Source organism: Poecilia formosa, unplaced genomic scaffold (assembly GCF_000485575.1).
Source record: "Poecilia formosa unplaced genomic scaffold, Poecilia_formosa-5.1.2 Scaffold272, whole genome shotgun sequence".
Classification (NCBI taxonomy): Eukaryota; Metazoa; Chordata; class Actinopteri; order Cyprinodontiformes; family Poeciliidae; genus Poecilia; species Poecilia formosa.
The window spans coordinates 184,565-198,837 of record NW_006800211.1 but is presented as its reverse complement, the minus strand read 5'-3'; the positions used below and the strand labels follow the sequence as shown (position 1 = coordinate 198,837).

The window sequence follows — 14,273 nt, the reverse complement described above, 5'->3', positions numbered from 1 at the left end:
TGGAGGAGTTGTGGTGGTTTGACGAGCTGCCGTGGTTGGAGGAGTTGTGGTGGTTTGACGAGCTGCCATGGTTGGAGGAGTTGTGGTGGTTTGACGAGCTGCCGTGGTTGGAGGAGTTGTGGTGGTTTGACGAGCTGCCGTGGTTGGAGGAGTTGTGGTGGTTTGACGGGCTGCCGTGGTTGGAGGAGTTGTGGTTGTGGTTGGATAGCCTGTTGTGGTTGGATAAACTGCGGTGGTTGGATAAGCTGTGGTGTTGGTCACAGCAGCTGTTGTGTTTCCTGGGTAAGCTGCCGTAACCTGGCGTTTACGTCGTGCCATTGTTTGGGGCCACTTTATTGTGTAGGATCCATCAGAGTAAGTTAGTGTGATGTCTTGGTTGGGGAAGTCTTCAACCACAAGCTCAACTGGGTGGTATCCAGTTTGAGCTCCAGAAGTATATGTAAGGGTGCAGGAATTCTGACAAGAAAGAGAAATGTCTTGAATGTTGTTTGTCCATCACTCCATCTATCCACCCAAGGGTGTCAGAAACATTTGTAATGTGGCCTCATGAGCTGTGTATGGCTTTTCTCTCTCTCCTGTGAGGCTCATGATGACTTGACTCGTTTGTATTGATTTCATTTTAACTGCAGTTTGTGGAGTATTATATTTTGGGAAAAAATTACTTTGAAAAAGAACTTCTGCCACTGTTTGGCTTCTTTCCAGCAGTTCATCAATTTCTGTTGCTGTTACTTCAACTGAACCACTGGCAGACTTAAACCACCAAGTTATATCACCTCTACACCAGTCATGTTTCTTCATTAGCAGAGCACTACGTATGGTGTAAACCTGCCCAAGTCTTGTTGTTAGTGTTCAGATCATGAAGTGTGATGAGCCGTTGTAAGTAACTCGGAAATCAGAGTGGAGTTCTCTCATCAATGAAATGGAATGGATTCTGGAAGTACAATTATATTGTAAATGCTGTGGTATTGCAATAATTATGTGACCCCTTCACAGATTTATTGTGATGCCCATTTATACACAGAGTTACTGAATTGCCAACATTATACTTGCCTGCAAAGAACCCTAGTGTACAATGGCACACCCAGAACATTTTCACTGGGGTGATCAGACAAGGGTAGTAAAATGCTATGGTGGCACATCTCAAAAAAATAATCAGCATTTTTTGATGGTTCACGGCCACCCTTGCCCCCACCCTCAGAAGCTCTACTGGCTATATGTACCAAAGCATATAGCCAGTAGAGCTTCTAAAAAAGCTTCTTAAAAAAAGGCAGGGTCTTTTGATCTAGTGACCTTTGTCCAAAGCTTGGGTGATACCAAACTGATCAAATTCATATTGGAGATGCTATTCCTCCAAATTTGACCCTCATCTGTGCCCACATCCTAAATAATTACTGTGGATTTTACCAGAAATTTTTCCCTACCAAGAAAGCAAATAAAGATTTCAAGTAGTAGAACTTGTTAAGTACATAGTGCTGGTCAGCTTTAGTTGTTTTCAGATAATAGTGTATGGCTAAAATTTATGTTGATGAGAATGTTTACAGATTGCAAGTTCACTTATTTACATTGAGTCATGAGCTGCTTATTTTACATCGAGACTGAGTTAAATGAGAGGACGGAAAGACACTTCAAAAACAATTTCCTCTAACTTTTGGTATAAATAGATTCTTACCTGTTCGAAAGAGAAGCCATTGAGAAGGCTGCATATATAACACTCATATGTACTAGAACTTGTCGGTAGTCTGCACCTTACATGGTCACCATCGGGGTCAACAGGTTTGATATTGAATGATCGAGGGCAGTTACTTGTTACTCTGTAATGAGACAAAATCCCAGTTAAAAATGGCAGGTTGTAGAGGCAGGCACGTGCAGAGAGGGGAGCTGGGGGGGCTTGGGCACCTGCCCTTTTTGCTCCTTGCCCCCAAGTGCCCTTTTGGTCAAATTATTATTTTTTTATTTATTTTTATTTTATTTTATTTTTTTGCTATTATATTTCCTAAGCCCTCTTCTGACACATAAAAACATGTACTAAAATTATTTGCTTTTTTGTTTGTTTGTTTTTTGTACAACATAATAAGCCGGTCACCTTGTTACCTTTGACCTTTTGCCCGTGACGCATGACGCAGTTGCCTCTCGTGCAGTGAGATAAGGCGGCTAACTGGAGCTCAACGTAGCGAACGTTCCAGATTACAGATCAGTTTTTGGTGAATTAAAAAAACGTTTTTGGTGAATAAAGTGGAGCAGACCTGCTACTTGTCAGATAACGGAAAACGTTGTAGTATCATTTCTGCTTCAGCGGTTTAAGCAGAGAGGTAATGAAATACAACAGATACTGACAGGCCTCTGCGTCTGCCTTTCTCTGAAGAACTACTGAGGGGAGGAGAAACTGTTCTGATCTATCGATTCGGTATTTTCATCATACAGACATTAGGCTGTTGTTGTTGTGCTATTAGCTAGCTGCTAGCTAACGACTTTGCTAGCAAAGCTAGATAACAAAAAAGCTTCTCCCCTGTGTACGAGGCACATCGCCCGTCCAAAACTTATCATCTCCATAATGGATATATGTCAGATCTTCTAATTTCCTTTGCTGCATAATGTACGTCGCATTTATTCTAGCTTTAGGTAAACATAGCACTTAAATAAAAGTCCAATAAGGATATTCATTTAGAATTAAAAATAACACACCCTGAATTACCATGACAGATATAATGTGTGTCATTAATGAAGGGGAAAAAACTCAACCCAGACTTTTTAGGGTCTGGTTCGCAGAGTATGAAGTTAAATTTGTTTCCCAATTATTCAATGGAAAAAGAAAAAAAAAACTAACCTCAGTTAAGTAAAATAAAATTGTAATCAAAACTTTTGGAATTGTAATGATTCCTTTAAAAAAAAGTTGTTTAAAAGACTTTTTTTTTTTTTTTTAAATTAAATAAATTTTTACCAAACACAAACTTTTATTCGCACACATCAGAAATCTTTTGTTGTGATTTTAGGTCCTGCCCACGGTATCATGTAAGAATCACAAGCAAAACTTTGAGTCACAAACAAAAACTTAGAATAGCAAGAAAAGATTTCTGACAAGCGCAAATAAGTTTGTTTTGCAAAAAAGAAAGTTAACTTCATGAGTCAAAAATGTTTTATTTAAATTTATTTAAAATAATTTTTAAGCAAAACTCAGTAGGCTTTTCTCATGGTGACATGCATTAACAATTCAATATTTGCTTTTGGGTTTTTTTCTGCAGTTCCACGTTAAAGTTTGATGCAGCTCTGCTTTCCTGAATGGACCATCTTCATCTCCACTGCAAGTGTAGCAAACAGGCAGCTCTTTTTATAGATTACAGTCACTAAAAGGTTGCATTGTGCCCTTATTTATATTTTTAATAGTGTAATTTTGTAAAGACAAAATATGTCTGGTGGTCCAGCTCTGATTTACATATTTTGCTAAATTGTGGGTTTGAATATTGCAAAACTTTCCTATAACAAAATAGACCTGCAGAAAGAAATTAGTAATAAAATATCTTACTTATCCATAGTGTTATGCTCTATATAGAGATGTTTGTTAGCTTTGATTGTATATCTCACAATTTTGTAATTTATCATTGTTTATTAAACTCTGAAAGCTGAGAGGCTTCGTTAATATTCTGTCCTAGAAGGCGGTGAGATGTGCCCTTTTTTTTGTTGAGCACCTGCCCCTTTAGTGGTCTCTGCACGGCCCTGGTTCACATCAAATCTCAGCTCGAATTTGCTGCCGTTGTCCAAGCGCCAAAGAACTGTTATCATTCCTGTCATTAAATCTTTTAATTGTTCCCCTTTTGTCCGTCTGAGTCTTTCCAGATTGAATTGTTGTAGTAAAAATTTCTAAAGCAATATTTATTTCAGATTTGGTTTAAATTAGCAAGTTTCTGTGAAAAATAAAGGTCATATGCATTAAATGAATTTCTTCTTTTTCTGAAAATAAAATCTTCCTTCCTGGATGTTAATGGGAAGACCATGTTCCACATTGAGCTCTACAGTTCAGCAAGTTTTACCTGCTTGTTGTAAGAAAAATCTTCCATTGTTGCACCTGCCAAAGCCAGAGTTTACTGCCAAAGCCTGTCTGACAGCCTTGCATGACAAAGACAGAAAGTTGTTGTTTAAAAAGTCTTGAATGTCATTCCAGTCAGACTGCAAAGTGAAAGCTTCCACACAGAATGCTTGGACAGCTGACAGCTTCATCTTCTTGTGGCTTCAGTCGTTTAATCTGTCTCATCCATCACATTGCAGTTCTCCCATGTCTAAAAACATGTCGGTCACTCTTCCCTGACGAGATGGTAATCACACATTTGAAAGTGTGAAGACTCTGTGCGTGTCTGAGAGAGAATACAAAGCTAATCTGAAAATCTCAAAGATAAACCCTCCCTGACAGATGATTAATTAACGCAGGACAAATAAATCATCACACATTAATGATTATCTCCAAGTTGAAGAAAACGGCTCAGAATAATTTCAGGAATATTTTCTAAGTTCCTTGGTCTTTTTGTGGGTCCTTTTTTATGCCTCATTGGTTTTGACTGTGAGAATCAGTTAGCAATCAGAGTACAAGGAAAAACGTTCTGCCCCAGAAAATAAACAGCTGTGTTGGAGATAAGCAAAATAAATTCTGGTAGGCTGAATGTCCCCAGCATTTTGTCAGTTTTTATCAGTCTAGATGATAATCCAACAGGAAACATTGTTTGCAAAATCATAATTCAAAACTCAGTGGAAAAGTTTGAATTTAGCTCAGTAGCCAAGTTTAATTGACCTCAGTAATGCCATACAATGCATTAAAAATGACCACAATTAGGACTCCTGTATTAACTAAATAAAGTAGTGAAGCCACTGACCAACTCCTGTTGCTTAGAAGCAGGAGGGTGGCTTGCTTTTTTAATAAAAGTCACCAGTTTGGTAAACATGTTTGTTTTTCTGTTCACAGACGTTGCCAGTAGATTACATTTTGTTTTTTATATGGTTACTCTTGAGGAAGACCACAGGTTTTCCCTCTCACACTTGACCTTCTTTGATAAACGTGACTGACCTCTACCAGGAAACTGTCTTCAGTGGCTCACAAACTGAAAATAAAATGTTGAAATGGTTCAGCAGATTTAAGGCAACCTTCTTCCATGATCATCTCAGACCTAAAGCCTCTAGAAAACATCTCGGAGCAGTTCTCTGAGATGAACAGAGGGCTGCTTGTTTTTTAAAAAACAATCTGATCTGAATTTTTGGTGGTGAAAAGATTGAAATTGGGTTGTTCAGACTGTCGTGAAGAAGTTGGATATGGGTTGCATGAGCATGCTGTGTAAACCCAGCCTCTGTAAGCTCTAATATTGTGACAGGTGATCGTCATGATTTATTGTTGTCTGGGTTTTGGCTTTAAGTTTTTTATAATTATCATTTGGGTTTTTCCAGGGCGCTTTACTCCTTTATGTTCTTTATTGTGGTTAGGCCATGGTTCATCAGTTCATTCCTTTGTGTTTCAATCCAAAATTATTTTCTGTTTGTTCATTTTATTACTTTATTTTTTTGTCCTGGACTTCTTTTCCTTTGCTTTAGCACTGCACTTTTAAAGAAAAAAGTACAGTGCAGTAAAACTACTTATTAGTACTCAAGTAAATTAACATTGACACCATAATTAGTAGCCTGTACTTGTTTACAAGCGTAACGTGAAATATTGTCATTAGTCATCATCTAACATTACTAATGCAACAGCATTACTCCACTCACTCGGTTAGTTTGGGGATAAAAACTGTGCAAAGGTGTTTGCCTTTGCCGCCATGATTTTAACACATCCTTCGCTGCGGCACAGGTGTAAAACTGGCATAAAACTGCCCCCTGATGCCCAAGTACCCCCAAAGCCCACTCATGGTGTCGGGCCTGCCTTTGTTCAGTTCTTGATTCTTGCATTATACTGTTTGCATGTGTTGTTCTCTTTGTGCCATAAGTGTTTTGCTTGATCATGAAGCATTTTTACTTTACCTCTGCATCAGGGCTTCCCCCAACAATATACCAACCAAAAGATCTCCTCACAGTCTTTTTATTTTGCCTTGTTTGAAATAAAAAAAAATCAAACATTGTGCTTTTGTATTTTTTAGAGTGAGACTATGTTACTGCAAGGAAATATTTTCTCACTTCTAAAGGCAGCAAACAAATATGGAGGAAGTTGTATGCTGTTCTTACTGGAAACTGGGTGTGTATGGTGCTATCGTGTTTCATGTGTTCCTCTGCTGATGTTGACCTGTGAAACCAGTTGATCAAGCTGTCAGGGATTATTTTGCAGAAGGAAAGATGAAGCTGAAAATGCATCTGCACACAACAAAGTTTAAGTTTGTTTTCTGGAAATGTATTTTGTTCTTGTTTTGAATGAGCATCTTCATCCAAATCTTGATGCAACACATTTTTAGTACACAGGTTAGTTTTTGTTTATAACTTTAGAGTTTTTAAGCAAACTGTTGCTCCCCATTTGTCAATTTATTAGACTAGAGTATTTACATCTTAGCTGTTTTTTTTACCAGTTCAGAAACTTTTATGGAAAACATGGCTGAAGTATAAATACTACTATTTACAGTGCTGCTTGAAAGTTTGTGAACTAGTTGAGTAGTTTAGATTTTTCTTTATTTTTACCATGCTTTTCTTATTTTCTCATCACCAGTTTTTGTATGTGAAATGTCAGGTTTATGTTCATCAATTCCATTCATTTGTTTTGAGGAAAATGTGGGAGTTGAAAGTAAACTAAATGAAAAACGGAATCAGAGCATCTGCAAAAGTAAATGAACCACAGCTGCACTGATGAAGACAATCAGGTAAAAGGCTCAGGTGAAGCACATGTTAGTGCTTGAGTAATCAATTAAAGACCAATCAAATGAGACGTCCTTGGGAAAAGTTTGGAGGTGCACTGGTTAAAAGGGAGAGGAAACCAAACAAACCACTGTTGTGTCAAGGCATAAAGACCAGGTCAACAATGCCGAGAGGAAGAGAGACATCTGAGGACGTCGGGAAGAAGGTGGTGACAACCCATCAGACTGGGGAAAGCTATAAGACCATCTCCAAAAGATTCCAGCTTCATCCATCCACTGTAAGACAAATCATTTACAAATGGAGGGCACTAGGCATCACTGCAACTCTGCCCAGATGTGGACGGCCGTCAAAACTTTCACAAAGAAGCACCAGAAAAATAATAATGCAGGTAAAGGCCAACCCATGCATCACCATTCATGGGAGAGTTGTGAGAAGGAAGCCTCTGCTCTCAAGAAAGAACAAAGCTGCACGTTTAAAGTTTGCCAGAGAACACTTGGACAAACCAGAGGCTTTCTGGAAGTCCATTCTCTGGACGGATGAGTCCAAAATTTAATTATTTGGCCACAATCACAGGCGCCATGTTTGAGAAAAGTAAACACTGAATTTAAAGAGAAGAACCTCCTCCCAACAGTGAAGCACGGTGGTGGAAATGTGAAAGTCTGGGCCTGCTTTTCTGCCTCTGGACCTGGACGACTCCGTATTATCCAGGGAACCATCAATTCCCAGGGCTATCAACAAATTCTTGACCAGAATCTCTTGCCATCAGTCAAGGACTTGAAGCTGGGACGGAAATGGATTATGCAACAAGACAATGACCCAAAGCATTCCAGCAAAAGTACCAAAGAATGGCTTAAGAGAAAGAAGTTTTGTACTCTGGATTGGCCCAGTCAAAGTCCAGACCTCAATCCCATAGAAATGCTGTGGCAAGATCTGAAACGGGCAGTACATGCCAGATGTCCCTCCAACCTCTCTCAACTGGCAAAGTTCTGCAAGGAGGAGTGGACAAAAATCCCAAACAGCAGATGTGAGACACTTGTTTGTGGTTACAGAAGACGTTTAGTTGAAGTAATGGCTGCAAAAGGAGGTGCCACAAGGTACTAACTGTGCAAAGTCCTCTAAAACACATGCCAGAGATACTCAGTAGGGTGAAGATCTAAACTCTGGTGTGAAAATTATGTCTCATGCTTCCTAACCCAATTCTGGCATTGTCATCTTGGAATATGGCCAAGAAAAACGTCAATTTATTGAATGTCCTGGTCATTCAGTATATTCAGGGAGTCACTTGAGCTCATTTTTTGGGCTCATGGACCTGAACCTGATCAACTGCAGCAACTCCAAACTGCACCCAGGCTGCTACAGTAGACACAGTAGACTCTGATGTGGCATCATGTGCCCATCACTCTGGAAGAGGGTAAATCTGGACTAATCAGATCACATGACCTCTTTCCATTATTCTAGAGTGCAATTTTTATGGTATCTCAAAAATGTAGCCTTTTTCTCCAGCTAGCTCCACTGTTCAGTCACAGTCTTTGAGTTCCTTTCACACAGTGTGGAAATGTTTACTTCCACTATTATAGTCCAGAGTTGTACTGTTGTTATTTGATTTGATTTCACCAAACATTAAGTGGTCCAACCACATTTCTTCCTCACAGACCATGGATCCCCACTTTCCTTCCAGTCATTAATAATAGGTTAGACAGTTCATAACACAAATGTATTGGTGTGTCGGCTCACAAACAACTTAAAACATATAGAAAGATGATAATGTATTTTTAAGAATGAAACTAGTTAATAATTGCCTTAAGAAATGGCTCAGCAATTGTACCAAAAATCTCAGAACTTTGAGAAAATTTTAATTGTATCAGCACATTTTTATGTTGCATTAATTTATTGAAGAAGCTTGGAGTTTTGCATGGTCCAGAGTAAATAATAATAAATCAGAGCACCAAAGCTGCAAAGAAGCTTAGGTTAAAAAGTATCAGATCTGGTTTAGTCAGTCTCGGAGGTTGGCAGGGGTTGGTATTTAGATCTGGCTCTTCTTGATCGGTAGACGACCGCTCCACAGGTGAGCAGGCAGCCGACAATGAAGACCAGGTTCAGGCCCAAACTCAGGCCAGGGCCAGATGCTGAAATTGATAAAACAGAAGAATGTATGATAAATCACATTAAAACAGAATTATTTTTACACAAAATCATAAGCACCCTCTGCAGGTCAATTAAGGTGCACACTTTCTTACCACATTAATTTTTTGTACAGAAAATTACTGACATCTGATTAAATAAGAATGAAAAAAAATCACTGAATAACCTGAAGTAACACTGAGGATTACAACACCTGCATGCCCACCTTTAGTGTCAGAGGTCTTAGCAAGCTGCAGTGGTCCCTGGGAAATGGAGTGGCTGTTAGTTTGAGAAGGAGCTTCCCTTTTCCTGCGACTGTTCCATGAGTTGGTGCATCCCTGAGAACACCGAGTGCCAGGAACGCCGCTCTCACACAGGAGAACTGAGCAGGTGATGTAGACCTGCAGAGACGGGGAGAAGAAATGTGATTACTTTTCAATGAAGAATGCAAGTGTATTTAAAATAAATTAATTAAATTAGCATCAAATAAAATGCATTAATTGATATAGCTCATGAGAAAGTTGATAATAATGAAAAGATAAAACGAATGGGTCCTAAAGGGGAATTATCAAATAAGCCATGGATTGAGTAACATGATAAAAAATTATGACACTGATAAAAGGTTTGTTTGTGGGAAAAGAAGTTAAACTATGAGTATGTTGTAGCCATGCAGAAGTGCCAAACCTTTAGTTTTACTGCTGTAGGTTTGAGCTGCTGGGGGACCAACTCTCGAATCTGAGGGTGCGTTTGCATTCGTATTGTTGTCAGAACCTTGATATTTTTCTTACTTAAGGGGACATGAATGCAAATGGGGACACTTTATTGGCACTGTCTTTTGCTAATGATTTTTGTTTGATTTATTTTTATTTGCTTCTAAGAGACAGTTTTCCTCCCGACCACACTAAGGGACAAGGGTGTAGAGAAAATGGAAGGATGGCTGGATGGAGAAGAGGCAGTTTTAGCTTTTTGATTTTCATGTTGGCCACTGTGCATAACAGTGATTTTTTTACTGCTCATCTACACTGTTGGGTATTTTTCTTGAACCTAAATAAATGAACCACAGACAACGTATATGAATTTTAAGGCCAAAAACTTTTGCAAAAGGAGAAATCTCCGCCACCGCCTCTCCAGGCCGTTCACAGAGAATTCTGGTCTGCTTCCGCGTGAGCCCCTGTTTTATTGTCAAAGCAGAACAGCCAGAAGGGGCAGTCAGGAAGAACAACAAAGGTCGTAAAACTTCTAACCTAAACAAACCAGCCAGGTGTGATATCTGATCTACGGTCTGAGCCCAGTTCAGCTCTAGGTCAAACTGTCAATAAAGAAGTAGATTAACATCTTAAGTTAGGAGGTATTCTGGTTGTTAAGGTCTGAGAAACACAGAGTTAACTGTTTCACATGAAGATGAAACAGACAGTTGCGACCTCCAGGTCAGTTTATACACACATAAGGAAGAGAACACTTAAAACTAAAAATCACAATAATACTGATTAACATTAGACTGAATATAAACTAAAGTAATAACAAAATGATAATACCAAAAAATATCTAACATACACCACCTAGTGGCTGGTGCATAAACTGCAGAGGCAACGTTCTGCGTGAATTGATTTAACTGCTGAAGCCATTGGTTTTGAAAAATTAGGGGAATTGTTGTATTTCAGTGGTGCTTTCTTAGAACTAAGTAACATTTTTATACTTTGTAAAGAATAAAGAAAAAGTTTTCCTTTTAATAAAATTGTATTGAAGGGTCTACACACATGCAGCCTATTTTTTTTTAATCTTTTTGATTGTAAACTGTTAAACACTAATTTACAAAATGTTGTGCAATTTAAATAATTAAAGTTGAATTTACGTGCAATAAAACCTGTTGAGCTGTTTACATTACAACATAATTTTTTGTTTTTGGTAAAGAAAAGAGCTTTAAAAAAGAACTTTACCTCCTCGTGAGCTCCGATGAACTCAAAAGCCTCCATGCCAAACCTGAACTGCGACTTGGAGCTGGGGAAGATTTGCACCGTTTTGTCCTTCACACACCTGGAAAATGGTTAAAATCTTTTAGACACACAGCAAAGCAGGCCCCATTTGTAGAATTTGATCTAAACTGGAAGACTATTCTTTCAGTACCCGTTTTCAATGATGGTGTAGCTCAGGGGTGTCAAAGTCAAATGGATGGAGGGCCAAATAAAAAATTTAGCTACAAGCCGAGGGCCGGACTGATCGAAAGTTCATTGAAATTTTTTTAAATGACGCATATAGTCTAGTGAACCTAATTGAACCTACTGAAAACCTAACAAATATATTCCAATATGATCAGATAAATAAAGCAATATTTTCTTATGGCTCTGTCAGTAATCTTTAATTTTCAACAGACACAACTGAAATATTTTTAAAATATAATTGGATTGAAATACAATAAAATAAAGTGCAAAAATCTATTAATCCACATATGTCAGAGTCAAGGCATTTAGATGAGTCGCCGGCGACACATCTAAATTTGCAGTACCGTAATTCCGCCACACGTAGCGCTAAGTGGAAAAATTCCAACGGTTTCTGAAAGGGGAGACGTTGCACTTTCCAGCAAGTATCGGGTTAATACGGTAACTTCGCAGCTGCAGCTGCAGAGAGTGTAATTAATCCGGGGGGCACTCGTTTAATAGACGGTATATTTCGGCAATAACTTGGTGGATATTGAAAGTTCCGGTTGTTATGGATACATGGGTAAGTACATCATCTCACAGAACATTTAAAGAACTACTTACAGTTCAAATAAGGAAGATATTTTTTTTTCAGACGGGGTGCCGGCTTGCTGCGGTCTGCGGGCCGGTTCTAATAATAAATCAAGATCATCCCAGGGGCCGTAAAAAACCTTCTCGCGGGCCGGATGTGGCCCGCGGGCCTTGACTCTGACATATGTGGTGTAGCTGATGCGGGAGTTGGGGTTGTCGTAGGGAGTCGCCCTGCAGGACTCCACAAACAGCTCAGTGTTTGGGATGGACGAGGTGGCTTCGATCTGCATGAAGATCATCTGCTTCAGGTAAACCTCCACCGGGTAGCTGCTGGAATCCACCTGCTTCCTAAAACGCTGGCTCTCGAAGAACTCAAACTGGAAGGTGAAAGCACCAAAGCCCTTCTCGTTAAAGGCGTACGGGTTTTTGTGTCTGAATCCTAGAGTCAGGTTGGTTCGCTTTGGGTAGGAGCAGGTAAAGGCAATTTCAACATCATGTTGCCTGGAAATGACTTCATTAGGGTCAGCAGAAGTGATCTCATTCCTGAAGTAGATGTTGTTGTCATCTTCCTAAAAATTATATCAAATAAACAGAATCAGTCATTCCAAACAAAGACTTTCTTTTATTTATGCAATGCAAATATGCTATACTTCTTATGAAGAAATTAAAGTGAACTTTTGTTCTCCTTTTGGACAAAAAGACATTTTGTTTGCACAATTGGCACATTCACAACTTTGTGTTAAATGTTATTTAATATTGTAACTTTTTCAGTTGAATGCTTTTAGGCTTCTTATTATCTTTTATTGGAGTCGTTTGTCATTTTGTGTTATGTACCTCAACACGAGTCCCACAGGCACCGAGTGACATGACAGCAACCACGTGGGTGTCGTTGGACCGGCTTTCCAAATTGCAGGATGAATCTGTAAAGTCGTTCAAATGCAAATTTTTCTCATTGCGTCTGATGATGTAGGTCTTTGCAACTTCCACAATCATGGTTGTCTCAATGCAGGTCACAACAGCCTCTACACATGACGAGATATTTGACAAAGTTACTGCATTGATGGAAGCAAGGTTTTATTGAAATGGTAAAGCAGATTGCAACAATTTAAAGTTCAAACTACATGAAATATTATGCAATATTAAGTTTAATGGAACTGTCTCTTTTTTTTGTAATGGGATTATAAAACATATTGTGTAAATGGGATTGAAGCCATGGTTTTCTTTCCAGCAGAGGGGGACGGCTGGTAGGGGACGTACAGCAAAGACAGACATTTTTGGGTCATTTTGGGACATCTCCATAGCAACCATGGTAATACCACTAGGTAATATCTACTGGTTGTTTGGAAGACAAACCATCACAGTGCTTTTTATGTTTTACAACTGTAATCAGAAACATATTGGAGTTTTGCAACTACACGGTCAATGAGACTGACCGAGTAGTTGGGTCAGTCAGAAGGAGCGACACCATCAAGGCATGAAGGAGTTGATTCATCATCTGTTGAGCACCGGAAGTGGCTTGGTGAATATTGTTTACTGATGGATCCAAGAATTGTGACAGTCCAGAGACAACTAAAGGTTGTTTCTGAAATGTAGTTTTTCAGATATAAAGAAGCCAAAAAATGCACCTTATGCCCATTCTTAAGTATGGTGGAGGATCTGTGATGCTGTGGGTCTCATTTTAATTCCAAAGTCCTGGTATATTGCAAAACTTGCATGGTACCTGGAATTCTCTGAAATGCCTGGTGGCTTCCATCCAAAAACACTGAAAATATGTCATCATTGAATCTTTCCGCAGGACAATGACCTCAACATGTGGTTGAATTGACGTAGAAATGACATCAAAGACTGTGGACTATCTAAAAAGAATTCACTAAAAGGAATGGTCAAAAATCCCTATATCATTTATTGATGGATCCAAGGATTGTGACAGTCCATTGGAAAGAAAAAAAAAATTTAAAGTTGAATTATTTTGAGTTTCAGGATGTGTTTTTACTATTAACATCTTCTAAATTTAGGTTCATATGCATAAAAAATAGTTACATAGGCCTTTACGTCAACAGTAGTCCATGGCTTTTTGGATTGACTCACCATGACGACCAACATCTATGGTCACACAACAAAGTTCTGAGTGATAGACTCTGTTGTACCTGGATATTAATAAAGAAATCACACTGTATCAACTACTTAATCACTCAAAAAAATCTATCCATTGATTTACTTTATTAAACGGCTACATGTGAAATATCTAACTGGCTCACTGTCTTTTGGAAACTCACCCATCTCTGCCTTCAGAGACAAAGCAAATAGGAAAATGATCATTCAGCTCATCTTCAGTTGGTGCTGAGAGGACCAATAGATGATCGGTAAGACTGTGTGGTGGGAGCAGCTGTGGTGGTGTTTGGGGCAACTGTGGTAGTTATTGGGGCAGCTGTGGTGGTTAAGGCAGCTGTAGTGGTGGTTGGGGCAGCTGTGGTAGTTGGGGCAGCTGTAGTGGTGGTTGGGGCAGCTGTGGTAGTTATTGGGGCAGCTGTGGTGGTTGGGGCAGCTGTGGTAGTTAAGGCAGCTGTAGTGGTGGTTGGGGCAGCTGTAGTGGTGGTTGGGGCAGCTGTGGTTGGG

At 39.1% G+C, this 14,273-nt stretch overlaps 2 protein-coding genes across 2 annotated transcripts in view; both read right to left on the bottom strand.

The window, feature by feature from the left end:
• Positions 1 to 1,812, bottom strand: part of LOC103151147 (ZP domain-containing protein-like) — a 5,411-nt gene extending 3,599 nt beyond the window's left edge. Inside the window, exons 1-2 of the mRNA XM_007571034.2 lie at positions 1,670 to 1,812; positions 6 to 456 (exon numbers count right to left, since the gene is read on the bottom strand). Of these exons, the coding sequence (XP_007571096.2) occupies positions 6 to 318 (313 nt within the window). The 5' untranslated portion in view covers positions 319 to 456; positions 1,670 to 1,812. The remainder of the gene's footprint in view (positions 1 to 5; positions 457 to 1,669) is intronic.
• Positions 1,813 to 8,643: 6,831 nt separating this feature from the next.
• LOC103151146 (CUB and zona pellucida-like domain-containing protein 1) lies at positions 8,644 to 13,991 on the bottom strand. The gene is made up of 8 exons (XM_016681163.1): positions 13,934 to 13,991; positions 13,746 to 13,804; positions 12,492 to 12,679; positions 11,798 to 12,226; positions 11,056 to 11,144; positions 10,869 to 10,965; positions 9,158 to 9,332; positions 8,644 to 8,942 (listed from the first exon to the last, which is right to left on the bottom strand). The coding sequence occupies exons 3-8, from the start codon at positions 12,648 to 12,650 to the stop codon at positions 8,800 to 8,802; spliced, it is 1,092 nt and encodes a 363-aa protein (XP_016536649.1). The 5' UTR covers positions 12,651 to 12,679; positions 13,746 to 13,804; positions 13,934 to 13,991; the 3' UTR covers positions 8,644 to 8,799.
• Positions 13,992 to 14,273: the final 282 nt, after the last annotated feature.